Here is a 27261-nt window from a genome sequence, read left to right as displayed (position 1 = left end):
CCAATTTCCATTCTCACCAACTCCCTACGGCAGAGCAAAATTTTTCCACATCCTCATCAAGAGTTGATATTTTTATCTTTTCCAATCATTGCCAATGTTTAATCTTTTCTAATTGTTGCCGATATGTAATCACATTTTAATATTCCTTTCTGGGCTAGAATTATTCAGAATACATTATAATTTGAATTCAGTGAATTCATTAGCAATATTTATTTTATATTTTTGATATCTGTTTATTGTAGCAAAATATACATACCATAAAATTTTCCATTTTAACCATTTTAAAGTGTACAATTCAGTGTCATTAAGTACATTCACAATGTTGTACAATGACCACTGTCCATTTCCAGAACTTTTTCAACATCCCAAACAGATACTCTGTACCCATTGAATAATAATTCCCTGTTCCTCCTTCCCCATAGCTCCTGATAACCTCCGTTACACTTTCTGTCTCTGTAGATTTCCCTATTGTGGGTGCCTCATGTAAACAGAATCATATAATATTTGTCCTTTTGGCCTGACTTATTGCACCCAGGATGATATTTTCAAGGCTCATCTATGTTGTAGCATGTATCCAAATTGCATTCCATTTTAAGGTTGAATAATTTTCCATTGTATGGATAGACCACATTTTGTTTACCCGTTCATCTGTTGACGGACATTTGAAGTGTATCCAATTTTTGGCTATTTTGAATGATGCTGCTATGAACATTGGTGTGCAAGTATCTGTTACAATCCCTATTTTCAATTCTTTTGGGTATTTACCTAGAAGTGGAATTTGTGGGGCGTATGGTAAATCTGTGTTTAACTTTTTGAGGAATCACTGTACTGTTTTCTACCACAGCTGTACTATTTTGAATTCCAACCTGCAGGGCACCAGGGGTTCTAATTTCTCCACGTCCTTACTGACACTTGATAGTATCAGTTATTTTCTTTTTTTATAATGTTTATTTATTTTTGAGAGACGGCGTGAGTGGAGGAGGGGCAGAGAGAGAGGGAGACACAGGTTCCCAAGCAGGCTCCAGGCTCTGAGCTGTCAGCACAGAGCCCGACGCGGGGCTTGAACCCACGAACCATGAGATCATGACCTGAGCCGAAGTCTGACGCTTAACCGACTGAGCCACCCACACCCAGGCACCCCTAAATACCTATCCCAGTGGGTGTGGAGTGCTTCGTCTACTTTTGAAACTATCTTTATTAGATTTTGTTATCAGGGATAACTTGGCTTTTTCAGAGACTCTTTCCTTCTTTCTTTATGCTTTCAAACAGTTGTCACGGCATAACATTTTTCTTTGCTGGTTTGAGAGAACTTATCAGAGGAACCATCTGAGATATATATCACTTTTTAAGAACTGGTTCTTGGACAACTTTCTTTATTTGCTCACTGATCACTAACATAAGTAGTTTTCCTAATTCTTCTGGAGCCTTTGGGTCATTTTTATTTTCCTAGAAAACCAGGTGTGATATATAGGGTTCAGAATTTTGTTTTGCTACATATATCATATATATATATATATATATATATATATATGATATATGTATACATCATATACATGTATGATACATGTATATGATATACATCATGATGTATGATATATGTATATGATATACATATATATATGCATATATGATATGTATGTGTGTTTTCTTTCTAAACATTGCCAATGGTATAACACGTTTTAATACTCATTCTGTGATTATCAGTAGGCTAAAATTATTCAGAGTGCATTATAATTTCATTTCATTGTATATATATGGCCTTTACCATTCCTAATATTTACTTATTGTTCTCTCTCTCCAAATTAGCTTTCCCAGGTATGTTTTCATTCATTTATTGTGTAGTTCACTTAGTTGTGGAGTTTGTTGCTCTGGGAAGCAGGGTTTGGGGGGGTCACCCACTGCGGTCACGGTGGGGTGGGTGGGGGTCGTGACTGAGGGCACAGGCTCGAACCAGATAGTCTGAGTCCAGTGCTCAGTCCTTTACTGAGCTGGTAAAGCTATTTGACCTTCTGTAGTCTCTTTTTTTTTTTTAGAGAGAGAGAGTGCTAGCTGGGGAGGGGCAGAGAGAGAGGGAGACAGAGGACCCAAAGCGGGCTCTGTGCTGACAGCAGAAGGCCCGATGTGGGGCTCAAACTCATGAACCGTGAAATCGCCACCTGAGCAGAAGCCGGATGCTTAACCAACTGAGCCACCCAGGCGCCCAAACCTTCCATAGTTACTTAACCTCACTGTGCTTCAACGTCCCTGCCTATAGAATGGAGAGAAAATAGTACCCACCTCCTAAGGTCAATGCAAATGTTTAAACGTTGGTCATTTTTCAGTGTTTAGAAGAGTGCCAGGCTCAGAGCCAGCACCGCAGAGGAATTTCTTAAATAAACGTAGCCTTTCCTCCGACATGCTGGGAGCCTGGGTCCCCCAGGAGCCCCTCCGTTCCCCCAGACGCACTTTCTGTAACCTTCCAACCACTTACGCTAACTGCCTCTTAGTTTGCAGAACCACGTCTGTGCGGAAAAACAACCACCTCACTTTCCACTCTGCTGCTGAGACGACCACATCCTCTTCACACGTACCCCGGGCTCCCATGGAGAGCTCAGGTCAGTGTGACCGGGTTGGGGGGGGGGGGGAGGGGTCGAGTGCGTCCGGCTGCCTCGCAGGGGAAGACCTCCCTGGCAGGTGACAGTGCCCCCCTGGGGCTGCCATCTCAGACCCCCATCTCAGCCGCCCCCGTGTGAGAACATCTTGAGAAGCGGACCTCCACGCCCTTGTACGAGCCCCGGCTCCTTGCAGGTCACTGAGCTGGACACTGAGGAGGACAATGACAATAGCCAAGATCTATCGCCAGACGCTTGGGTTCATTTACCAAACGCCTCGGTAGCAGTTACAATCTATCAAGTCGCGACAAAAGCCCTTGACAAGTATTAACTCACGGAGTCCTCGTAAAGGCCCCCTGAGATAGATGTTATCGCTGCCCCCATTTTACAGAAAGAGAAAGTGAGGCCCAGCGGGGACAGGTATTGCTCCCAAGGCCACATAGCTTTGTACAGTCAGACCAGGACTTGACCCCAGCAGGCTAGCTCCAGCGCCGTGCCCTTAACGATTTCGCTGTGGATTTCCCCGGGCAGTCGTCAGAAGGGTTCTGTGCGGGACAATATCAATGCCCTTGTCCCTGTTTTATGGAAAAGGGGAACAGAGGCCCAGAGAGGTTAGGTCATTTACTCAAAGCTGCACAGCTAATAAGTGGCAGAGCCAGGATCGGAACCAAGGTCTAGCTCATGGCAAAGCCCACGCTCTTCACACTTTGTCAACCTGGGACGAGGGATGACCTTTCCCTCAAGATACGGATCCCCTAATGGTCACCCAGGAAATCACAGAGCACTTCTCACGAGGCTTAGACGCTAATGCCCCAGAAGACCCCTATCCCAGGGAAGGGGAAGGCACAGCCAAGGCAAGTGCAGTTCCACGGGTCGTTATTATCCCTAAGACACGCATCCTTTCCACACCCCGTCACCGTCAGAGTCTCCCACAGCCGGAAGAGGCTCGGGCTGAATCGAGCAAGCCCGCAAATCCCTGTGTTGCAATATTCCGGGTTATCTTTCACTAGCTGGGGTTTGCCCGGTCCAGAGGGTGGCAGAGGGGAGCCAGCAGTGTGAAAATCTCAATATTTCTTTTTTCAAAATTTTTTTTAAATGTTCACTTATTTTTGAGAGAGACAGAGACAGAATGCCAGTGGGTCAGGGGCAGAGAGAGAAGGAGACACAGAAGCAGAAGCAGGCTCCAGGCTCCGAGCTGTCAGCCCGGAGCCCGACGCGGGGCTCGAACTCCCGAGCTGTGAGATCGTGACCTGAGCCAAGGCTGGACGCTCAAACGACTGAGCCACCCAGGCGCCCCGAAAAATCTCAACATTTCAAAACCAACTTACTTTGCACTGGCTTTACGTAGAACATTAGATGCACGCCATGCTGCGTTTTAGGAAGAGAGGTGTGCCAGTGAAGTTCCTTTGGATACAAGCAGTAGAAACGCATGTGGCTGGTTTAATTTCCCAAACACAAAGAGTGCCCTTCCCGCGTTCCTGCCTGCCGGCCATCACCTGCACGGGGCTCACCCAGAGGGAGAGAGAGTCCACTGGCCAGCTTGGTTTTGTGTCTGCTCCAGGCCAAGGCGAAGCAGGGCGCCTGGAGTGCAATGAGCAGCGAGGGCTGCTGGGCGGGCGAGACCACCGGCAGCCTCCACCGAAGATGTGACAGATGGCCGCCCCCGAATCAAATGGGGGAAAGAAAACATCCCCCAGTTAGGAGGCTGGCCCCGGGAGCTCCCCAGGGGCGTCTCGCCGTCACGATCAGAACTGAAGTTGTCCCGGCTGTCTTCCCAAATTACAGATGCCTAGAACTTGCCCCACCTTCCTGTAGCCCTAAGGGGTTCTCTCATCCTAGCGTTCAGAAGAGGGGCCCCTGAAAGGGAAGGTATTTCTTTAGAGGCATGCAGAAGGCAACGCTCCAAGGCGCCCGCGTTACTGTCATTTGGCCATCCCTGCAAACAGGGCCAAGAATGCAACCCATTTTTGAACGATCTGAGCCCTTGTTCCACGTGGGGGCCAGGGGGTCCCGGGCATGGGCATAAAAGAGAAGTGGGAGCCACATGACTCCAGCTAATGGTGCGTCTGGGTGCTGAGGGCAGATTTCAGTAAGCTGAGACGTCCAGACGGAGCTGTGGGAGCACCGGGGCTTTTCAGGCGAGTCCTGAGTCCCCGGTGGGGAGGCCGGTCCGCGAGGTCCACGTGGTCAGCGTGCGGGGACTCGTGGGATCTGGGAGAACAGACCCCAGCTCCGGGGTCAAGGTGGGGGAAAAGTCACCCTCTGAAATGGAAACCGAGCTGCTAAGTGACATTCCCCTGCACGGAACTAACCTGCCTCAGGAGTCCCCCGTCTGAACAGGGCCACCGGTGAACTGGGCTGTCCTCGACTGTTTTATGGCTCACCCGGCGTGAAGTAACGGGCCCTGGGGTTAGTTTTCAAAGAGAGGGGCCCAGAAAGACTCTGTTGGTGAGTTCTCCCTCTCCGTCCAGGGAGGGGGTGCTGATTCTGGCGGCTGATGCCCAGAAGGCAGAATAGGGCAATTCTTTCCAGCGCCCTAGTTGGAGGAAACGTCCCTTGGGAGTCGCAAATTCAACCACTTGGGTGATAATTTTGTGTGTCCCGAGTGACCTGAGGTTGCCTGTCACCCTTTCGTCTGGAGGGACATGTCCACTCCTCCTGATGCGGATGGATGCCGTGGTCCTCTGTGGCTGTGTTAGCAAGGTTTTCTCCACAGAAACAGCCCCCGTAGGATATACACACATATATGGAATGAGATTTATTTTTTTAACATTTATCTATCTATCTATCTATCTATCTGTTTAGAGAGGGGAGAAGGACAGAGAGAGAGAGAGAGAGAGAGAGAGAGTCCCAAGCAGGCTCCATGCTGTCAGTACAGAACCCGCCATGGGGCTCAGTCCCACAAACCATGAGATCACGACCTGAGCCGAAATCCAGAGTCAGATGCTTAACCCACTGAGCCACCCAGGCACCTCTAGCGTGAGATTTATTATAAGATTTATTATATTTATTATATGAGAGTTATGATATATATTTATTATAAGGAGATTCATTATATTTATTATGAAGATTTATTCACGTTACCATGAAGGCTATTTGGGGGCGGGTGGAGGGTGTCAGCCTTTTGTTCTATTCAGGCCTTCTACTGATTGGACGAGGCCCACCCACGTTAGGGAGAGCCACCTGCCCACTCAGTCTACTGATTTAAATGTTTGCCTCATCCAAAAACACCCTCGTAGAGACACCCAGAAGAATGTTTGACCAGATATCTGGGCCCCTTGTGGCCCTGGTCAAGTTGACACATAAAATTAACGATGACAAGTAGGTGTGGGGTAACTTGCAGAAGACAAAGACTGGTCTGCTTGGAAAAATCTTGGAAGATTTTCTTCATGTCATGGCTGGACCTCGAGCACTGATGTCTACTGCCCAGCTCCCAGGGTTACGTTTCTTCTCTTTTTATTTTTTATTTTTTTAATGTTTATTTATTTTTGAGAGAGAGACAGAGAGACAGAGCATGAGTGGGGGAGGGGCAGAGAGAGAGGGAGACACAGAATCTGAAGCAGACTCCAGGCTCTGAGCCATCAGCACAGAGCCCAATGCGGGGCTCGAACTCACGGACCGTGAGATCATGACCTGAGCTGAAGTCGGACACTTAACAGACTGAGCCTTCCAGTCGCCCCCCCCACACACACACACAGTTACATTTCTGAACAGACACCACACCTATTGCAAAACAAGCTAACAATGACAACTTTCAACTTTCTCCAATTATTTCCTTTGCATCTCCTTCTGCCACCGTGACAGCCAGGAAGGAGCCATTCTGACCCTGTGACCTTCATTCTTAATGCAGGGATGATTGTCCTCTGTGAAGCCTGAGCATTTTAGCACTTGACTCCTTTCTTGACTAACAGGTCAATTACCCAGAACTCTAAGCTTATCACTTTAGAGATTTACTTAAGACAGTAATTCACATCCTGATGATACATTAGAGTGTCCTGGGGAGCTATTAAAAAACAAACAAACAAACATTAGTTCTCATACTCTGATATCTGATTTAAATTGGTTTCGGGTGAGCTGTATATTAGTGAGGTTTTTTAAAGTTTATTTTATTTTATTTTATTTTGAGAGAGAGAGAGAGAGCACACACACAGGGGAGGAGCAGAGAGAGAGAGAGAGAAAGAGAGAGCAGGGGAGGAGCAGAGAGAGAGAGAGGAAGAGAGAGAATCCCAATCAGTCTCCATACAGTCAGCTCAGAGCCCAATGTGTGACTTGATCTCATGAAACATGAGATCAAGAGTTAGATGCTCAACCCACTGAGCCACCCAGGCGCCCTGTACATTCGTGTTTTTTAAAGCTTTCTGAGTGATTCTCCTGTGAAGCCTAGATTGGGAAGGGGAGGAAAGGAAAACATTCCATGAAGCGTTTGGGAGAGATGTGATTCTGTTTGGGATCACAGAAGGCTAGAATGGCCAGAAATTGAAGAGTGGACCTTGAGCTAAGGGAGTCCTACTGGGGCCAGGACCCTGTGACCCTACCTCTCCATCCCTCCCTATTGGCTCCTTAGCCTCACAACACCTACCCTGGTTTGAGAGCTGGGAATCTTTGTGGGGGCGACTTTATCCAGCATATTGATTTTCAGCACTCAAAGCCCAGACACTCATAGATAAGACATACGTTCATAGTCTCACCTGGGAATTTCCTCCTCTCCCTTTTCCGGGTAAGCAGGTGGATGGACACACGTAAGAGTGCAGCTTTAGAAGAAGAGGCTTTGTCAAAGAGAAAGCTCTGTGCCCGCATTTCTGTGGCCTTATGTAAATCACCTCTCCCCTCAGAGCCTCATTTTCCCGTCTGTAACATGGGATGAGAGCCTCTCCAATCCCTCTGGGCCTGACCTCTGTGCTTGGAGAGGCAATATGGGGGCAAGGGTAAGAGCTCTCGACCTGGAATCTAAAAAACAGAGAGAAGAGTATTTGCAGGGCAAACCCCCAGGGTTCTGCTGAGAATTCAATGAGGTAATATGCCAGAAAATGCTCTGCAAGTACACGGGTCAGTCAGAGAATGCTAGCCGCCGTAACAAATAACCCCAATGTCAGTGGGTTAGCACAACAAATGCTTATTTCGCACACCGCCATCCAGCGTGGGCTCCGGTCTTCCGGGGACTGAGTTCTCCCTCCTTCTTGTGGTACTGCCACCTTGAACATGTCTTCCAAGGTCACCACGGAATGGGAAGAGAGAGGTGGAGGCTAGTGCAGAGGATTTCAGGACCAGGCGTGAATGTGTCATATGTTGTGTCTGCCGTATTCCATTGGACAGGACTCAGCACATGGCTCCCATAACTGCAGGGGACTCTGGGAAATGTAGTCTTCCCGTCTACCCGCGACAAACATGAGATTGGTTTGATGAACACATGACATCGTCTTGCCATGCCTGCGTACGACTTTCTGTGTGTATTCCTTTCAAGTGCTATTTAAATGTCAGATATTAATAGTAACGTGACAATATCCCACATTCCTGGATGGAGGGAAGGATAATAATTCGGAATGTTTATTTATTTATTGGCCGTTCTGAGTCAAGAATGATGGTAGACGTGCATGTCGTATATGAACAACCTTGAGACGCTTCAGGGACAAGAAATACTCCATTTCTTTCTTTTGCTTAATGCAATCAAATCCAGCTTCAAGCTCTCCTTTGCCACGGCCAGTACAAATTCCAATGTCGTTCACTTGGGGGTGGTTCCCCCTCTCTGTGATCTTGTAAGCCCAGGGGTTACAAAGTCTTCATGATGGAAAAGTCCGTGGTCTTCAGTCCTCTGTAGCTGCAGCCCCCTGAGCAGGTTGGCTAGGCTTGCATGGTGCATAGGGAGAGAGGGGGTTCCTTTGGGGACATTCTTGAGTGCTGGCAAAGGTGACCCAGGAGACCACAGCAGTGACCCTCAAGGTCAGAGGTTCGTGCTCACCTGCCTTCAGCCGAGATCTTTGCCACCCCCGGTGAGCTGTGTCCCAGCCAGCCCTGGTCTGGGCTCTCCCAATCCAGGGGACTCTAGCCTCTCTGCTTCCCTTTGGGTTATCACTCTCCTCTAGGACTAAAAGCATCAGCCTTCACCCCCACCCCTCTGAGATAATCCAGCTCATCGTCTCCGTCCCCTTGACAGGGGTCTCAAACTCAGGGGCCGGGTAGAGGGTGTGGATGGGGGAAACCGGGAGGGGAGGCACTGTGAGGAACCAGAATAGCTGTGGCCCATCGATTGCCCCCATGTGAGGAGAATGCGTGCCTGATGTCAACGGGCTTTCAAGAGATGCCAGAAACCCAACTTTTATGCAAAATCTCCTGATTTGTCAATGTCGGCAGCTGATTCCTTTTTTCTCCTTTCCTTTCGAGACCCTCTGCAAGCCCAAACAAAACACGTCTGCAAGCCAGATGTGGACCAAAGCCCGAGAGTTTGTTCTGGCTGCCCAGACTTTCGAAAACACACTTTATTTGGGGTTGTCTCCTGGGGCTACTGGCAACTTCTCTATTTTTTCTCTGAAACATAAAAGCTGAACTCCCTTTGCAAAGCGGAGGAACCCAGGGCTCAGAAGACAAAGGCTTGACTGCCCTTTGAGTGAGGGGGCAGGGGGGAGATCACCGCGTGCACGGTTCCCAGCCTGTGTGGTCCTTGGTGAGGCGGGTGGAGAAGGAGGAAGGAAGGAAGTAGACATAACATAATGTTTTCATAACTCAGCCTGCACTGACTCCTTAAATCTTCATGCAAGGTGGAGACCGGTAGATGGGAAGACAGCTTGCGGCCAGCCTTCGTGCCAGGCTTCGTGATCCTGGCCAGTGTGGGGGGATGCTTCAGTGCCCAGCAGGGTGGCTGGGTGGCCAGGTGTGGGGTGTAACAGCCAGTGCCCGTTCTCAGCCTCAGGGAAGGCTCCAGAACGGGCCTCGATGTGCCCCAGGGCGACAGGGGAGAGGCAGGTAGAAGGTGAGGGTTTTGGAGAAGCCAGGTGGCCGACTTAACAGAGCTCACGCCAGAGCCTTGGAGGGGCCGGTCCCCAAGCCCCGGCTCACCCCGGGTCCTCGGCTAACCCCGTTCTGACTCCTGAACTGCAACGCGCTGGTTTCTGAAAATTGTGATCTCGATCCTGCTTGCTTCCCAAGGCGCTCGAGGCAATTAAGATCTATGTTCAGTAGGATGTAAACCAAGAGCAGGAAGAGGATGTGGGAGGAGAGGTCCCTGACCCCTGACATGAGCTGATTTGTGACGCTGGGCCCCAGTCTGACTGTAAGTTTCCTGACAAGCAGGCAAAAGAGGAACCCCAGACACGCGTGTGGTTTGCAGCGTCTGAGAACCCAAGAACGCACACGCTTGCCTGTAAATTCGATCTCTTGTCGGGAGCTGCTGGTAAAGAGGGCTCTGTGGTGTGGAGAGCGTCTCTTGGGCTTCCTGTGTTAGTCCGGAGCCTTCGAGAAGCAGGGTGGCCACGCGGGGACCGAGGAAAGGGAGAGGGTGCGGACCGACATCTGGCTCCGAGGGAAGGAGAAGGAGAAGGGCTCAGCTGGGCGGCTGGGGGACCCCTGCGTGGAAGTCAGGCACGGAGAAGGGCCCCAGTGTCCGAGGAGGAGCCTGTGAGGGCCCACGGCTCCCCGTAGTGGCCCCACAGCGGGCGACGGGCTGCCCGCACAGAGCCCAGCTAACCTCCCCGTAGTGGGAGATGGGCCAGGGGCCTCCTCCCCGTTACCAGTGAACCTCACTTGTTCAGATGGTGAGGACTGGCTCTGAGGCCATTTCAACAGGGGACGGAGATTGGGCTCGGCCCCCCAAAGAGACAAACGGCTGGGGGGGTGGTAGCCAGTGGACGGCGAGGGGGCCAGTGGATGGGAGATCCCTGGGAGGAGACACCGAGGGTGCAGGTTCCTGCTGAGAGGGTTCTGCTAAAACCAGTCCACAGGCAGGCGGAAGGCAGGACCGGGGCCAAGATGGGGGGTGGGGGTGGGGAAGGTGACTTAGAGCCTGAGTTCACTCGATCAGGGGCACGGTCACCTCCTGCCCCAGCATTTATCTGACCCGTTTCTTTCGGTTGGCTTTAAATTTTCACTTCATGTATCGATTGAGGAACCCCTTAGAAATATTGTTTTTCAGGGGCGCCTGGGTGTCTCGGTCGGTTGAGAGTCTGAGTCTCGATTCCGGCTCCGGTCATGATCTCGTGGTTTGTGGGTTCGAGCCCCATGTTGGGCTCTGCGCTGGCCTGCTTGGGGTTCTCTCTCTCTCTCCTCTCTCTCTCTCTCTCTCTCTCTCTGCCCCTCCCCTGCTCGCTCGCGCTCTCTCTCAAAATAAAGAAACATTAAAAAAAATTTTTTTTTTCGAGCACACATTAAAATAACAGCCTAGCGATTTGATTGTTTTAGGATCATCTGAGGGCCCTATAAAACCATCCCGTGTACCGCCGGGGGCACACTGACAGCACTCTGGTTTTACGGAGCGCACGGAGATGGTGACTGAAAGGCTGTGTTTCGGGCCCGTGTGCCCGCTGTCTGCTCCGAGCTGGCCACTTCGGGGCACCTCTTGGGGCTTGGAGAAGGGTGGCTGAAGACGGTCTCAGGGAGTGCAGGGGTGGGGGGGAGGGGGACGCCGGGGGCCCCAAAGCTCCTGGCCTCAATGCTCGCCCGCCCCTGCCGCCCAGATGCCGAGCTGGACCTCCAACGGAGTGTGCAGGCCGTGCTCCGGGAGCTCGGCGCCCAGGCCCCGGCCCTGCAGAGCAACCAAGGTAAAAGCCAGCAGGCGGCCTCTGCCACGATCTCTCCCAACCACCTGCCCAACCCCCCTGGCGAACCAAATTCCCCTCGACCCTCTGCGCCCGCCAGACTCCCAGAAACGTGGCCCCGGGCGCAGACCTACAAACATCGCCGGTCCCTAAGCCACAGGCATACAGCTGTGTCCCCCTAGTGTCCCTCTGCCTGCCTTTCCGCCCTGAGAGCCCCCTGTCCTCAAATATCAGCAGAGCAGAATTCCACGGGTGAGAAGTCCAGCCACGTGGCCCCAGAGCCAGATGCCCAGCTGAGGGGTCAGACTCGTGGCTGCTCAGAGTCACGGTCTGGGGCTCCAGGGCGCAGGGTCCCGCTCCGGGGGTCCCCCGCTAAGAGCCCCCTGCCCCACCTACGTGTGCCGGGCTCCCCTTTCTCCCGGCCAGGCATGTGGAGATGGTCCCTGCATAAGAAGGTCGAGCGAGATCCTGGAAAGAGTCCGGCTCTGGTCCGCATTCTGCTCAGAGAACTGGAGAAGGTGGGTTCTGGGGCTTCGGGGAGGCGGGCGGGGGTAGGAGAGAGGGAGAGGGAGAGTCCCAGCCAGCTGGGGCCTCGGGGCCATCAGAGCCGCGTCCCCCAGACTCCGGTCACTTGTGGGCTGTCAGCATGATGTTTGCCAGCCGTGTCTCCCTCCTGCACGCTTCTGTCAGTGAGATTTTCTTGATCCTGACTCTCATTACTTCACTTGACTTAGCCTGTTCCCCCAGGACCGTAAATGGAAAAGCCCCCACTGGCAGAGAGACAGAATATCGATAAACATAAATGCCTATTTCTTATGACCTTTTCTTTCTTCTTCTTTTTTTTTTTTTTTTGACATGATTTTTTATTAACATTGAATAAAAAAATAATATCCACTCTGGCTCTCTCCTGCATTGCAAGGGGAAGAGTGGGGGGGGGGGGTGGCCTGGCACCTCCCATCCCCGCCCCCAGGCGCAGGGCAAGCCCCGCCTCCGGGGCTCCCCTCCTTCCCTTAGGGTGACGTTTTCAAAATCGTTCTTGGACCGCCGAAAGTGACCCTCCACACCACCCCATGCCCCCTCCCCCGGGCCCCCAGACCAGTAAATGCCCTGCGATCTCCTGTTTTCCAGGCAGAAAGCGAGGACATCCGGCACGCGATCATTCCTTTGCTGCACACGCTAATGTATGTGCTCGCTAAGGTGAGCGTGACGCCGAGGGTCAGGGCGGTCGTGGCAACCCACACGTGGCAGGGCCAGACACTGTCCTCTCCCGCAGGAGACACGCAGTCTCTGCCTGGGCGCGCCTCGGAGAACTCTTGGGTGGCCTGCCCCAAACCGTCCTCCCCACACTCGCGGTGCCCTGCCCCTAATACACAAAGCGGGCTACTGGGGAGGAAGTTGGGAAAGCAGTGCGTGGGAGGCAGGAGAGCCTCGAATGCCGGAATGGGGTCCTCGGGATTGCTCCCCTGCGCCCCCGGGGGCCATCACTGACCCCTGCTTAGGAAAGGGACAAGCCACGGAGAAAATGTCTCGACAAGAGCGATCAGGAGCTGTGTACGATCGCAGGGGGTGGGAGAGGGCAGCGAGGGAGATGAGGGGCAGAGAGAACAGTTCGGGGGCTGCCGGGATCCAGGGGCAGGAGGGGGCTGGGCTGGGGCCAAGGCAGAAGGCGCAGGAGGAAGCGGAGCCCCGTGGCCACTGCACTGGGAGCGTCATGCCTGTGGGATATCGCGCCCAGCAGGCTGGAGACAAGACTCCAACTTTTCAGCCTAGAGCCCCGCAGGGATGTGCTGCCCGGACAAGCAGAGGGGAGGGCAGGGGAGGGGAGGGGATTTGCTAGCAGGACAGGGTGAGATGGATCCCCTTCGGGGCGAGTTTGAGTGGGGTGTCGGAGAGGTGTCTTTCAGGTGCCGGGCGAAGAGACTAGGGGTGTTCGTTTGGGAGGGAGGTGTGAGCCCAGGTCTGGCTGTCAGACCTGCCTTTCCTCCTCTCCACCCCACCCTCCCACCCACCCAGCACCCTTTGTGACCTAGGGCTCTGGGCGCCCAACTCCTCCCTCCCACCCAGGCCACGGGCATCACGGAGGAGCTCTACCGGAGAACGTACACCTTTTGCACAAGGTTGCTAACTCTGCCCGCCCCCTACTGCACGGTCGCCTTGGACTGCGCCATAAGGCTGAAAACCGAGACCGCTGTCCCAGGTGAGAGCTGTCCCAGGTAGGAGCTGTCCCAGGTGAGACCTGTCCCAGGTGAGAGCTGTCCCAGGTAGGAGCTGTCCCAGGTGAGGCCTGTCCCAGGTGAGAGCTGTCCCAGGTAGGAGCTGTCCCAGGTGAGGCCTGTCCCAGGTGAGAGCTGTCCCAGGTAGGAGCTGTCCCAGGTGAGGCCTGTCCCAGGTGAGAGCTGTCCCAGGTAGGAGCTGTCCCAGGTGAGGCCTGTCCCAGGTGAGAGCTGTCCCAGATAGGAGCTGTCCCAGGTGAGACCTGTCCCAGGTAGGACCTGTCCCAGATAGGAGCTGTCCCAGGTGAGACCTGTCCCAGGTAGGAGCTGTCCCAGGTGAGACCTGTCCCAGGTAGGACCTGTCCCAGGTAGGACCTGTCCCAGGTGAGACCTGTCCCAGATAGGAGCTGTCCCAGGTGAGACCTGTCCCAGGTAGGACCTGTCCCAGATAGGAGCTGTCCCAGGTGAGACCTGTCCCAGGTAGGACCTGTCCCAGGTGAGACCTGTCCCAGATAGGAGCTGTCCCAAGTGAGACCTGTCCCAGGTAGGACCTGTCCCAGGTAGGAGCTGTCCCAGGTGAGACCTGTCCCAGGTAGGACCTGTCCCAGATAGGAGCTGTCCCAGGTGAGACCTGTCCCAGGTAGGAGCTGTCCCAGGTGAGACCTGTCCCAGGTAGGACCTGTCCCAGGTAGGACCTGTCCCAGGTGAGACCTGTCCCAGATAGGAGCTGTCCCAAGTGAGACCTGTCCCAGGTAGGACCTGTCCCAGGTAGGAGCTGTCCCAGGTGAGACCTGTCCCAGGTAGGAGCTGTCCCAGGTGACACCTGTCCCAGGTAGGAGCTGTCCCAGGTGAGACCTGTCCCAGGTGAGAGCCGTCTCAGATAAGAGCTGCAGTGCAGCTACATCCACGGTCTTGCTTTTCCTCCGAGGTTCCTGGAGCTCAAAAGTCCCAGCACCTTCTATGGAGGGTGCGAAATGGGGGTCAGAGACCAGAAGCCGGTTGGCTGATGCGGTCTGCTTTGCAGGGACACTGTACCAAAGGCTGGTCATTGCTGAGCAGAACCTGACGAGTGAGCTGTACCCCTACCAGGAGAGGTGAGTGACCCCTGACAGCATGCTGGCTTCCGTCCCCTCCAGGTGTTGGGACGCCATGACTGCTCACTGAGGGGGACAAGGCTGGGTGGGGAGGAACCCCAGCAGAGTTTCCTGTCCATGGCATTTGTCCCGGGGCGGAGTGTATTTGCAAGGGTGGGCGGGGCCCGCCTTCTCTGGAGATCACAGGAAGCAGGGTGGTGGGTCTGTCCTCTGGGGCTGGCTCAGAGCCCTCCCGCTCACATGCAGAAGGTGATACGAGCATTGGGCCAGTCTGGAGTTCTGTCGTTCCACCTCCGTCCCGCCCTTGGCCATGATGCAGCATCAGCCGGCCAGCCAGCCAGCCGGCCAGAGGTGGCTCCCGGCTGCTTACGGTCCAGGCCACAGTCACACCGTGAAATCTGGGGCTTTCCGTCTGTGCCTGGCCCTTCGGATAAGATTGAGGAAATGTCTGCTGTTGGTGTGGGGAAGAGGGGCCGGTGAAGTTGGGGGTGCCGCTGCTGACCCGGCCCTGGAAGGGGTGGCTTGAGGCTGTGTTCATGGGGGGTGCAGGGAGGTGAGGTGGAGAGACCCAGAGGAGCCGGGAGCCAGGAAGGAGAGCAGGGGTGGGAGGGAGAGCAGGCTTGGCATGATAGGGTGATGGGAGGAGGCGGGGCTCACTCAGGGTCCAGAGTCCGCTTGGGCAGGAAGGAATTAGGGTCCCTCCTGGAGGGCGATGTCGTCAGTGGACCACAGAGCTGAGGGGGTGGGGGACAGGATTTAGCTTGGGATTTACCTGGACACGAGACTAGGGGGGCACCCAACGGGGGCCAGCTGTTCCTGCCTGCTCTCTGATTTGCCACAGTCCCCACTCCTCCCTATTGCTGTCCCCCCAGAGACTTCTTTTTTAAGTTTATTTATTTTTGAGAGAGGGCAGCGCAGAGAGAGAGGGAGAGAGAGAATCCCAAGCCGTCAGCGCAGAGCCCGAGGCGGGGCGCCACCCCACCAACCGCGAGATCATGACCTGAGCCGACATCAAGAGTCTGACCCTCAACCGACTGAGCCACCCAGGCGCCCCAACCCCCATAGACTTTGGAATCCGAGGCTCCTGTTTTTGGAGGAACAACATACTCGGGGGCTGCAGGGCTCCACGCTGCCCTTCCAGGCGCTCTCCCCGCCGCAGCCATCCTCTGCAGCAACCCCCCCCCCCCCACCTCTGCCCTCAGAGCATTCCTCTTCGTGGACCCCGAGCTGGTGTCCCCGTCCGTGTGCAGCGCGCTGCTGCTGGAGCTCGAGGCGGCGCAGGCGCAGCAGACGCCCGAGGCCTGCATGCGCCACGTGGTCGCCCACGCCCTGCAGGCCGCCCTGGGGGACGCCTGCCACGCAGGCGCTCTGCAGAGGAAGCTGCAGGTAACCGCCCCGCCCCAGCCCTCCTTGGCTGCGCCCGGGGCCCTGCGCGCACACGCCAGCTCTCCTCCCCGTCTGCTCTCCTTCTCCCCGGTTCAGCCCACCCTTGCCCCCTCAGTGCGGAAGGAGTACGCACTCATTAAGGAAAATCCGGGGCGGGAATGCACGCAGGCCGAAAGAGGAAAGAAAAATCGCTCACACCCGCCCACCCAGATGTATTCCCAGTCAACGTTTTGGTCTATTTCCTTAATAATACAGACGACGATAACCCGGACAGGTGCTGTCGACTGAATGTCTGTGGTGTCCCAGGCACGGCGTTAGACACTTTTACATGTATCACATTTAAAAAAGGCTCAGCACGTGTCCACAACATTGTGAAATGGGTAGAATCATTAAAACTGGGGCACAGAGAGGTTGATAACCTGCCCATGGTCACACAGGTACAAAGTGACTGGGTCAGGATTTGAACCCAGATCTCTCCGACCTCAAACTTCCGTTCCACCGCCTCCCGGCCCCACAGCCCCACCACCCTTTTTTAGCAGGAGATACCAAACTCTGTATACAGTTGTCCCGAATTGGGGTGAGAGGCCGGGCCTCAATACTCCCGCACCTATTAATTATTGGACGTGGACGGTCCTCAGGAAGGGACATGACCGTGGAGAGTGGCATTTTTTTTTTTTTTTTTTTTTTTGCCGGAGGCTGACTATGGAAAGGGACTCAGCTGACAGCTGACGGTTGCTAATGCTCCCAGCAGCGGGGCTAATGAGTGCCTCAGTCTTGAAGGTGGGAATCCGGGGAGCCATCATGGCATTTATCACACTGTTGCGCATGGAATCAAAGCCAAAGACATCTCAATGGCCTACAAGACCCTCGAGATCTGTCCCACCTCCTCGCTTCCTCTCTGATTCCATCTGATTCCATCTGATTCCATCATCTGTACTTTCCCTCTCTTCCTCTCTGCTCCAGCTACATAGGTCTCCCTACTGTCCCTCAAACATGCCAGGCATGCTTACACCCCAGGGCCTTTGCACATGCCGTTTCCGATGCTTGGAACATTCTCTCAGATATCCACATGGCTCGCTCTCTCACTTCCTTTAGGACTTTACTCAAAAGTCACCTGTCGGTGAGACTTCCCTGATCACATTATCTAAAATGTCAGCCCCTGCCCCCAATTTCACATCCTTCTTCTCTGCAATTTATCGTACTATAAATTTTACTTCTCTTGTTTATTATCATGGGGGGGGGGGTGGAGAGAGAGACATACACTATAATATAAACTCCCTGGGAACAGGAATTTTTATCCGTTTTGTTCACAGCTGTATCCCAGCATCTAGCATAGGGTCTGGCATGTCGTGGGTGCTCAATGAGTATTAGTGTATTTATAAATTAAGCAACGAGATGAAATGGACCCGATGGCCCCTTCTAACTCTGATTCGGTCATCTTCTCGTTGCATTATCTGTTCGCTCCACAAGTGTTTATTGGGGCCCTAGCCACCCAGAATGACCCTCCCTCCCTTAATCAGGAAGTTAGGATCCCACTCAGCAGACCCCCCCCCCAGCACAGACCAGAGAGGAAAACAAGCCCTGGTGCGCCTGCCTGTGGACTCATTGGAGCCCTGCACCTGCTGAGCTGTGGGATGGGATTGGCTGGTGCCGGGGCAGGGGGGGTGGTGAGGGAAGACAGAAAACATAATGCAGGGCTCTTCTCAGGGTTTCAGAGCTGCACCACGGGAGGGAGGAGCTGAAGAGCATGGGATTGCCCAGTGAGAAGCTTTCAAAACCTGTTCCCATCCATGCCCATTAAGGAGAAAGGCTCAGCTTGTTTAACTTCTTTAACACTCACTTCCCTTTTTCTTTTTTTTTAAGTGTATTTATTTTTGAGAGGGGGAGAGAGAGAGACAGAGACAGAGTGTGAGCAGGGGAGGGGCAGAAAGAGAGGGAGACACAGAATTGGAAGCAGGCTCCAGGCTCTGAGCCGTCAGCGCAGAGCCCGACGCGGGGCTCGAACCCACAACCGCGAGGTCATGACCTGAGCTGAAGTCGGAGGCTTAAACCGACTGAGCCCCCCCGGGCGCCCCTAACTTCTCTTTTTAAAAAGAGAAGGCAAGCTTCCAGCCATAAAGCCTTGGCAGGCTGGCACTTAAAAATAGTGGTTTGTGATGATTATATTCATCTTGGTTATTTTTCTAAGTGGGACGTGTGACTCTAGCCTTTTTATATAGATTACCAACATAAATTGTCCTTCTGAAATAGCTGGGAACCAAAGTGAGCTGATTGAAAGAACAAGGGCGAGAAAATAACCATACAGCAACTATTTAGGGAGCACCCACCATGCGCCAGGGCGTGTTCTAGGCGCTGCGGATGCCGCTGTAAACAGACTGCCTTCCTGGAGTTTACATCCAGGCGGGGGCAGAAGACTGACCCGAGGGAGGCCCTCCCTGCCCCTCTGGGGTCCCGCCGTTGCGGGACAGACCCGTGTGGGGGACAGAGAGGACGCGCAGGTGTGGGCAGCATCGGGCAACCTCGGAGCCCGGGGTTGGGGGGGGGGGGGGGGCTGGGCCGGGACCCAGGCTCTGGCGCCCCTCCCCGACAGGCCAGCCCTCGCCAGGCCCTGGAGCGCTACTTCCACGCCGTGGTGGCAGCCGTGGAGCAGATGGCCAGCGAGCCCAGCCCGAGCCGGGAGGGACACCTGGAGAGGCTGGAGGAGATTTACTGCTCGCTGCTGGGGCCGGAGGCGGCCGCCAGGGGGCGCTGCGGCGGTAAGCGGGCGGGGGCGGCGAGGCCCGGCGAGGGCCCGCAGGGGGGCGCCGGAGAGCAGCGCTGCACCTGCCGCGCGTGGCTGAGGCGGGCGGGCCTGCGCGGCTCCTGGGGGGCCTGGGGACCGAGGGCCGCCCGGGGGAACTTGGACGGTCCCGGGCTAAGCAGGCAGAGAGGAAGCCTGGACGGGACCATATGGGGGAGAGAGGGTCTCTGCACGCCCCCCAGGCCCTCCAGGAGCCGCAGGGGAAAGCAGAGGAGAATCCCACAGCCCGCCCCCCCCCCTTCTTTCAGGCGACCCCCTGCAGTTCCCGCAGCCAAACATCCCTCTGCCCAGCCCCCACATCACCTTCCACCTGTGGACGGATGAAGAACAGCTCTGTAAGTGCCTCACACCTCCTCCCTGCAGAGCTGAAGGGAAATGAGTGTGTGTGTGTGTGTGTGTGTGTGTTTCTCACTGTGTGTGTGTGCTTTCGCGTGTCTTTGTGTGTGTGTGTGCGTGCAACTGTGCTTTCATGGGCCTATAGGTCTGTGTCTGCGTGACTGCGTGTATCACGTGTGTGTATCTATTTATGTCCTTGCGTGTGTGTGTGCACATCTGTGTGTGTGTGTGTGTGTGTGTGTGTGTGTGTGTGTGTGTGTTCACGTGTGTGCGCCTTGCTCCCTGAGCTGTTCTGCACGTCTGGAGGAACGCATTTTCTCTATGCCAGAAGAGCTCGGTGCCTTAGCCACTGGCCTCACCTAGAAAGTGCCACATGCCCAAGCTGATGCCGACAGACAATGAATGTCCCCAAGAAGGAGGCAGTCACACACAAGTTACAGTTCCAGGAGCTGGAGGGGTCTTTCCAGAGAGATCTGCTTGCCTCACACTTCTGTCCACACTGGCCTTCCCCTCACACTGTCCCTGGCTCTTCTCAAGAGAGGTGGGGATGGGTGGTGGGGGTTGGGGAGAAATGCTGGCTGGTGAACTAGGCCCAAGTCCCTCCTTGCATGGGCTGGGTCATCCTAGACTGACTCTGTGTTCTCTCTGGGCCTCAGTTTCCTCATGGGTAATAAAATGAAAGTAGATTAGAAAAGCCTAGGGGCACCTGGGTGGCTCAGCGGTTAAACGTCGGACTTCAGCTCAGATCATGATCTCACCGTTTGTGAGTTCGAGCCCCGCGTGGGGCTCTGAGCTGACAGCTCAGAGCCTGGAGCCTGCTTTAGATTCTGTGTCTCCCTCTCTCTCTTCCCCTCCCCTGCTCATGCTCTGTCTCTCTCTGTGTCAAAAATAAATAAACATTAAAAAAAATAATAAAAATTAAAAAAACATTTCTCGAAAGAAAGAAAGAAGGAAAGAAAGAAAGAAAAGCCTAGAAGTCTTTCCTGGAGTAGGCAGGGTCTGCTCTCTGTGTCCCAGGGGAAGCCACAGGCAGTAAGAGGATAGGAGGAAGCTAATAAAGAGGGCTCCAGGGTCAGCGAAGGGGAAGGTACCGAGTGTAGCTGACTACTGCAGGACTTCTCAGAGCCTTGAGTACATGTACTCAACCCGAGGTGTCAGGAATATGCGGGCTTCGCCATCTCTGTTCACCGCAGGACCTTTGTTCCTTCGCGGGGCACCTTATGGGGCTTCTGTCCAGCTGAACGGTGTTTGAGAAACACGGGAGCCCAGGCCTTGCAGGGGTGAGGCCCTGCCAGCCTCCTCTGACCTCTCCTCCCCGCTCCCCGCATCCCAGGGAAGGAACTGGTGCTCTTCCTGCGCCCGCGATCCCAGCTGTGCCTCAGCGCCGACTTGGAGGCCTTGGATCTGCAGGGCCTCTGGCCGGACCAGGAGCTGGCCCGGGTGTCCATGCTGTCCACAGACAGCGGCATCGAGCGGGACCTTCCTCCGGGGGCTGACGAGCTGCCCCTACCCGGCAGCCCCGAGATGGAGCGCGCCAGGCTGCAGCGCAAAGGCGGCGTCAAGAAGCGGGTGCGGCTCCCGGACGTCTTGATGCCCGCGTGCTGGGACGGGCCCCCGGGTCTACACCGCAGGACGGGCAGACCCAGTGGGGACGGGGAGCTACTGCCCGGTGTGTCGCGGCTTCACACGGCCAGGGTGCTGGTGCTGGGGGACGACAGGATGCTGGGGCGCCTGGCCCAGGCCTACCACAGCCTCAGGTAGGGCCCGGAGGGGGGCGGGGCGGGGCGGGGCGGGGCGGGGCGGGGGGCGGGGCTGCGTCAGACCCAGCTCGCCGCCGCCGCCAGGGGGCACTGCGCTCACCAGCTCGGCGCTTTACGTTCTGGCGAGCCCAGCGGTCCTCGTCACCACACTGCGCCCATTCTGCAGATGAGAAAACGGGTGCCGAGAGATTGAGTAGGTCGCTCACAGGCCAAGAGAGAATACAGAGCAGAACCAGGAAGTGGAACGTTGGAAGCGCAAACCCCTGCCCTGACCCCTGTGTTCCGCCCCCTTTGCTAGGAAACGAGAGACCCAGAAGTGCTGCCTCACCCCCAGGCTCAGTCTGCAGCTGTACTACATCCCCGTGCTGGCACCCGAGGTGGCTGGGCAGGGGAGGGGGGGAGGCACGTCGGGGAGGACGTGGGAGGGGCGTCCCCTGCCTCAGGGGCTGGGCAGGGGACACGCTTTAGCCCCATCCCTGGCCCCAGGGACTAGGATCACCCTTCCTTAGGATGCGGGGCTGGGGGAGCCCTTGTGGGTCTGTGTCCCGGAAGCCACAGACGCAGGCCCCGGAGGCTCAGTGTCCCCTCGGTGGGGAGGGGGGGGCAGGGGGGGGCGGGCAGCCTGCCCAGTGTTGAGTTTTGTTTTGCTTTCCTGGTGGAATTTATTGCAAGCCTCTCCTCAAACAGGGGCTCACACGCACGCACGCACGCACAGCATGCTTCCTGGGATCCCATGAAAAGAAGCTTCGGGCAGTGGGAGCCCTTTGATCTATTGGGGGCCAGACTCGCCTTGGCGGCTTTTCGATTATTCGATTGCCCCGCTCTGCTTGCTTAGTGGGGAGCATTCAATTCCAAGCAGTATTTGTCTCTCTGCTTCCAAGGCTGAAGATCATCGTTCAATGTCCCCAGCAAGCGGTCCTCAGTTAAGGGTTTACCAGCTTCCTCTGAGGTGTAAGACCTAATAGGCTTCACATGGCAGAGAAACCGAGGCCCCAAGAGGTTCAGTGATCGGACCATAATCCCAAGGCCAGTTTGCGGAGGGGACCCTCTGGCCAGAGACCCGGCCTGATGGGTCTGCCCCGTCCCCTTGTCCCCAGAAACAGGCATCATGCAGACATTCGGAGCTCAGAGAGCTGGCCACATTCCTGGGCCGCGCAGACCCGTGGTATGAGAGCACCGTGAACACACTGTGCCCGGCCATCCACAAGCTGGCAGAGATGGTAAGGGGGCAGCGAGGGCGGGAGGGGGGGCATTTCAGATGTTACCCTTGACCCTTGACCTCAAGAGTCAGCCCCAGGGCGCCCCGGGGTGGGATGAGGCCAGAAGGAAGCATGGAAGCTGGTGGTTGAAATTCCCCCAGGCACCTGCTTAGGGTGGAACACCGGGCAGACCATCGAGCAAAACATTCTTTCCTTAGTGTGTAGGCCAAGGTGCTTCCTGGGACGGCCTCTCCATGAGTGTAATAGCCCGTGTTTCCTGAGCGCTTACGGGTGCCAGGCGCTGTTCAAGGGCACTCACACTCCACGGCCCTACCAAGTAGGCACTCTTGTCGGCAGGTGCGAGTGTAGCCATCTCCCCACTTTTTTTTTTTTTCAACGTTTATTTATTTTGGGGACAGAGAGAGAGCATGAACGGGGGAGGGGCAGAGAGAGAGGGAGACACAGAATCGGAAACAGGCTCCAGGCTCTGAGCCATCCGCCCAGAGCCCGACGCGGGGCTCGAACTCCCGGACCGCGAGATCGTGACCTGGCTGAAGTCGGACGCTTAACCGACTGCGCCACCCAGGCGCCCCGCCATCTCCCCACTTTACAGACCAAACTACTGAGGCACGAGATTAGGGAACTTGTCCAAAGTAAAAAGGCAAGAGGTGGACTCCCACCCGGAACCGGACAGCTTGATTCCAGGTAGACGGCTCGTGAGTTCATCTTCCAGTGACTTGAAAAGATCTTCATATATTAGGAGAATCTCTTTTTTTTTTTTTTTCAAGTAAACTCCACCCCACCCCCCAACGTGGGGCTCGAACTCACAACCCTGAGATTAAGGGTCGCTGGCTCTACGCACTGAGTGAGCCAGGCAGGTGCCCCTACTACTAAGAGAATCTTAACCTTTTAGCCGTCAGGTGTTGCCGACGTTTTTTTCCACTCTGTTATTTGCCTGTGAATTTCATCAGCAGTGTTTTCTGACTTACAGAAGTTTGATATATTTTTTCTTTTTTTCTTTATTAATTTTTTTAATGTTTATTTATTTATGAGAGACAGAGAGAGCATGAGCAGGAGAGGGGCAGAGAGAGAGGGAGACACAGAGTCCGAAGCAGGCTCCAGGCTCCGAGCCGTCAGCACGGAGCCCGATGCGGGGCTCGAACTCACAAACCGTGAGCTATGACCTGAGCCGAAACCAAGAGGCGGACGCTCCACCGACTGAGCCCCCCGGGCGCCCCGAGAAGTTTAATATTTTTATGTCATACTCAGAACTTTTATCCTTTGAGAGACCTGCCTTTGGAGTCCTGCTTTGAAGGTTCTCCTCTGCTGATTAAATTACATCCAAGAGTAGATAAATATTCCCTGACAATTTACTGTAACTCTTTTAATGCCTTGGTTTTCACATTTAAATGAACGTGCCCGCGACTGGTTTCAGTGCTTTGTGTGAAGCATGCGAATGTCTTTTTTCCAAATGTGTAGCCAGTTGTCCTAAAGCTATTTATAGCACAAGCCATCTTGCCCCATCAGTCTGAAATGCCACTTTTCTCGTTTACCAAATTTTTATTCTTTCTTGCTGATCCATTCATTTCCGGACACATTAGTACTTTCATATTTTAATAGCAGGCAGGATAAACCGACTTCATTACTCTTCTTCCGGAAGAAGTTTCAGACTATATTTGGTTCCAGATAAATATTAGAATTTTGTCAAGTTTTTTTTTTTAATCCACCCCACCCCCCCACCACCTTGGGAGTTTGATTGAAATTTGGAAGAGACTTAGCCTCTTTAGCGTGTTAAGTTACTCCCTGTGGGAGCACAGGATTTATCTTTATTTACAAAAGTCTTGTATGTCCCTCAGGATAGCTACACTTTTAGCGTGTTTTTCTTGCTGAATCTGCTCCTTACGTTTGATGGCTTTTTTTTTTGGTAGTTGTGGGTGGTGTCTCTTTCCCCTTATATTTGGGTAGCACTTGCTGTTGTATGAAGGAGTCTATGGAGTTTAGCTACCTTATTTTCTTTAAGTTTTTTTTTTAATGTTTATTTATTTTTGAAAGAGAGTGCAAACAGGGGAGGGGCAGAGAGAGAGGGAGGCACGGAATCCGAAGCAGGCTCCAGGCTCCGAGCCGTCAGCACAGAGCCCGATGCGGGGCTCGAACCCACGAACCACGAGAGCATGACCTGAGCTGAAGTTTGACACTTAACTGACTGAGCCCCCCCAAATACTCCTAGGTACCTTATATTCTAAGTTGACACTTCACTGAGATCTTTGTGTCATTTTATTGTCTGATTGTTTGGGGTTCTTTCTTATACCTTCTAGTAAAAATGTAGGGAGGGGCCTGTTTCCTGAATTATTGCTTACCCGAAAAGTGTCTTTGTGCATACACAGAAGACTGGTTAGCCGAGTATTGAAATACCTTTTCCTCAAAACTTGGAGGCTATCAGGGGCACCTGGGTGGCTCGGTTGGTTGAGCATCTGACTCTTGATTTTGGCTCAGGTCATGATCTCATGGTTTGTGGGTTCGAGCCCTGCGTCGGGCTCTGTGCTTACAGTGCAGAGCCTGCTTGGGATTCTCTCTCTCTCTCTCTCTCTCTCTCTCTCTCACGCTTTCTCTCTGCCCCTGCTTTGCTCCTGCTCATTCTATCTCCCCCAAAATAAAAACACTTGGGGCACCTGGGTGGCTCAGTCGGTTGAGCGTCCAACTTCAGCTCAGGTCATGATCTCACGGTCTGTGAGTTCAAGCCCCGCGTCGGGCTCTGTGCTGACAGCTCGGAGCCTGGAGCCTGCTTCAGATTCTGCGTCTCCCTCTCTCTCTTCCCCTCCCCTGCTTATGCTTTGTCTCTCTCTCTCTCTCTCTCTCTCTCAGAAATAAATAAACATTAAAACATTTTTTAATCAATAAATAAGACTTGGAGGCTGTTAGGGGAGGAACATCTGATGCGGGTCTCACTTCTGCTCTTTGGTTGGTACCTTTTTCCCCTCCCCCATGCCAGGACACATGTAGAAATCAGGGGTCCCCCTGCTTGCTTTGCCCTAATAATTAGCAGTTTGTATGGCCCCCACACTTAGTCCAAACGCAGTTTCCACGTGAAGAGACTGGAAACAGTGTGAGAGATAGATAGATCGATAGACAGATCGATCGATCGATAGATAATGATATAATACTTGAATACGACAAGAGCTAAAGGAGGCAGCAAATCACCTCGCCTCTCGGGCCCAAGGTCACCTGGCCAGTGAACGCCTAATCCAAACCTGGAACTCAGTGCAGCCCCTGTGATCATTGGCTATGTTCTCAAGCATCTGGTCCTTACCCCAAGCGTCCAGCTCCTTCCCTTCCAGCTAGAGGCGCCCCCTGTGTCTTTGTGCAAAGTGGAATGCATCGGAGGCCCTGGGGGGCCGGGACCCTGGACAGGTATATTTGCCTGAGGAGTAGACATCAGGTGGTCAGCAGGGCCTGGACTGCGTTGAGGGACCAGTTGGGTTTGGTGCCTCACGGAGGGGACACGGGAGCCTTGGAGCTTCTCCGTTCCAAAAACAGCACCTCCCACCATAGCCCGGAGGGTGGCGGCTGAAGGCCTTCCCTGCCCCCCTCACAGCCTCCCTCCCTGGACACATCCCGGACCGTGGACCCCTTCATCCTGGATGTCATCACCTACTACCTTCGCATGGGCACCCAACCCATCTACTTCCAAATCTACACAGTCAAGGCAAGTATGGCCCTCCCCCCGCCCCCCGGGACCCCACCGCCAAAACACTCCGGCTCTGGGGAGACACGGGTTAGCAGGGCACACGTCACAGACCCACCCAGACGCTCCTGGTTGCTAACCGTGTCTTTCCAATCTTTGGACGAATCGGATAATCATTAACTTCACAGACATCCGGCCTGAGCAGAAGTACATCTTCGCGTGGAAAGATGCTTTAGGCCTTGACCCCGCGGAGGGCTGGCCATAGGGCTGCTGCGAAAGTTCTCACCAGCAATCGCTTCATCTCAGAAATCCTCAACGCTCACTGTCCAGTCTCTGATCACACACTGCCCCCCCTGCGAGGCCCCCTCCCCTTCTCCCCCCCACCCCCACCCCTGCGTCCTCGCTTCCTCTCTGTCTCCCCTCCCAGCAAAACCCGAGCCCAGGGCAGCGCTGAAGTGCGCCTCAGCTCTTGCTAAGCTCGGGGCCCCTGAGCACCTGCTAAAAAATAAGCCGGAGCCCTCTGGCCGGACACGGACACACCCGCGGTGTCCAGCCTGCTCCTTTCCCTGCCGCAGTGGCTGTTCCCGCCTTCCCTGCTTTCCTCGAGTCCTCACTCTCAGCAAGTGGCTTGGCCACCCACTCCGCTGGGGGGAAAGTGGAGACCATTAGGTGTCCCCAAAGCTTCTGTCCATGCCTACACATGCATGCACACCTCCCCAGCAGACATGAAGCCCCCCCCCTCCACCAGTTCAGGCAAAACCCCATGATGCATGCCCTTCCGGTCTGTTCCCGCCGCCTCCGGGACCGTCCCCCTCAACCTGAGATTTCGGGAGGCGGCCTCTGCTGCTTCCTCTCTCATTCTGGATTCTCGTCCCTCACTCTGCATCCCGTGGTGGAAATTTTCTTCATGACCTTCCCCCTTTTTGACCTAAATGAGGCAATTAGCTCCTGTCGCTGGTTTCCAAAAGGCAAAACGAAACAACCCAAGTCGAACAGATGGGAGTAAACCTCTCAGGCTGGTAAAGGGAGTAAACATCTCAGCCGCGCAAATAAATTGAAAGGTTAGGCATCCCGTCGCTGCCCTTTGGCCAGAGGCCCCTGGAGCAGACCTGGGTTTGCTGGTTCTGGCCAGGCCGGCATCGTGGAGCAGTGCACGGCATGGACAACCGTGGGCAGAGGCTGTTAGAAGGCACTTATAACGTGGCTTTGGGCTCAAGTCAGGTGATTTGGGGGAGAAGCCCCCAAAGCAGGGCTGTGCCCTGGCTCAGAAGCTGTCAGGAGGCCGGGAGTGGTTCTGTGATTGGGCATCTGGATCGTTCTTAATTCTGAGTAATCTTTTGATTGGAAAAATGTCGGGATGGGGCCCGCACACGGTCCTGTTTTTTCCTGTGTTTGTGACGGTGGCAGGGTCTGCTTCCTGTCTTGACCCATCAGGGTCCCAGGGACGCCCCTCCAG

The 27261-nt window shown here is 54.4% G+C and overlaps 1 protein-coding gene across 3 annotated transcripts in view; it reads left to right on the top strand.

Annotated features, from left to right (window-relative positions):
- Nucleotides 1-27261, top strand: part of PIK3R6 (phosphoinositide-3-kinase regulatory subunit 6) — a 62449-nt gene that overhangs the window by 18279 nt on the left and 16909 nt on the right. Inside the window, exons 4-16 of one of the 3 annotated variants that reach the window (XM_045490388.1) lie at nucleotides 2487-2594; nucleotides 11255-11338; nucleotides 11762-11853; nucleotides 12464-12532; nucleotides 13400-13532; nucleotides 14573-14642; nucleotides 15845-16028; nucleotides 18619-18784; nucleotides 19077-19163; nucleotides 20498-20921; nucleotides 21223-21301; nucleotides 22022-22144; nucleotides 25716-25826. In XM_045490388.1, coding sequence (XP_045346344.1) covers nucleotides 2582-2594; nucleotides 11255-11338; nucleotides 11762-11853; nucleotides 12464-12532; nucleotides 13400-13532; nucleotides 14573-14642; nucleotides 15845-16028; nucleotides 18619-18784; nucleotides 19077-19163; nucleotides 20498-20921; nucleotides 21223-21301; nucleotides 22022-22144; nucleotides 25716-25826 — 1635 coding nt within the window. In that variant the 5' untranslated portion in view covers nucleotides 2487-2581. Of the gene's footprint in view, nucleotides 1-2486; nucleotides 2595-6852; nucleotides 9856-11254; nucleotides 11339-11761; nucleotides 11854-12463; nucleotides 12533-13365; nucleotides 13533-14572; nucleotides 14643-15844; nucleotides 16029-18618; nucleotides 18785-19076; nucleotides 19164-20497; nucleotides 20922-21222; nucleotides 21302-22021; nucleotides 22145-25715; nucleotides 25827-27261 lie in introns of those variants that run through there. The other 2 variants (XM_045490389.1, XM_045490390.1) reach the window with 2 other exon arrangements.

Source organism: Leopardus geoffroyi, chromosome E1, assembly GCF_018350155.1.
Source record: "Leopardus geoffroyi isolate Oge1 chromosome E1, O.geoffroyi_Oge1_pat1.0, whole genome shotgun sequence".
NCBI classification, from domain to species: domain Eukaryota; kingdom Metazoa; phylum Chordata; class Mammalia; order Carnivora; family Felidae; genus Leopardus; species Leopardus geoffroyi.
This window is presented reverse-complemented; position numbering and strand designations above follow the sequence as displayed.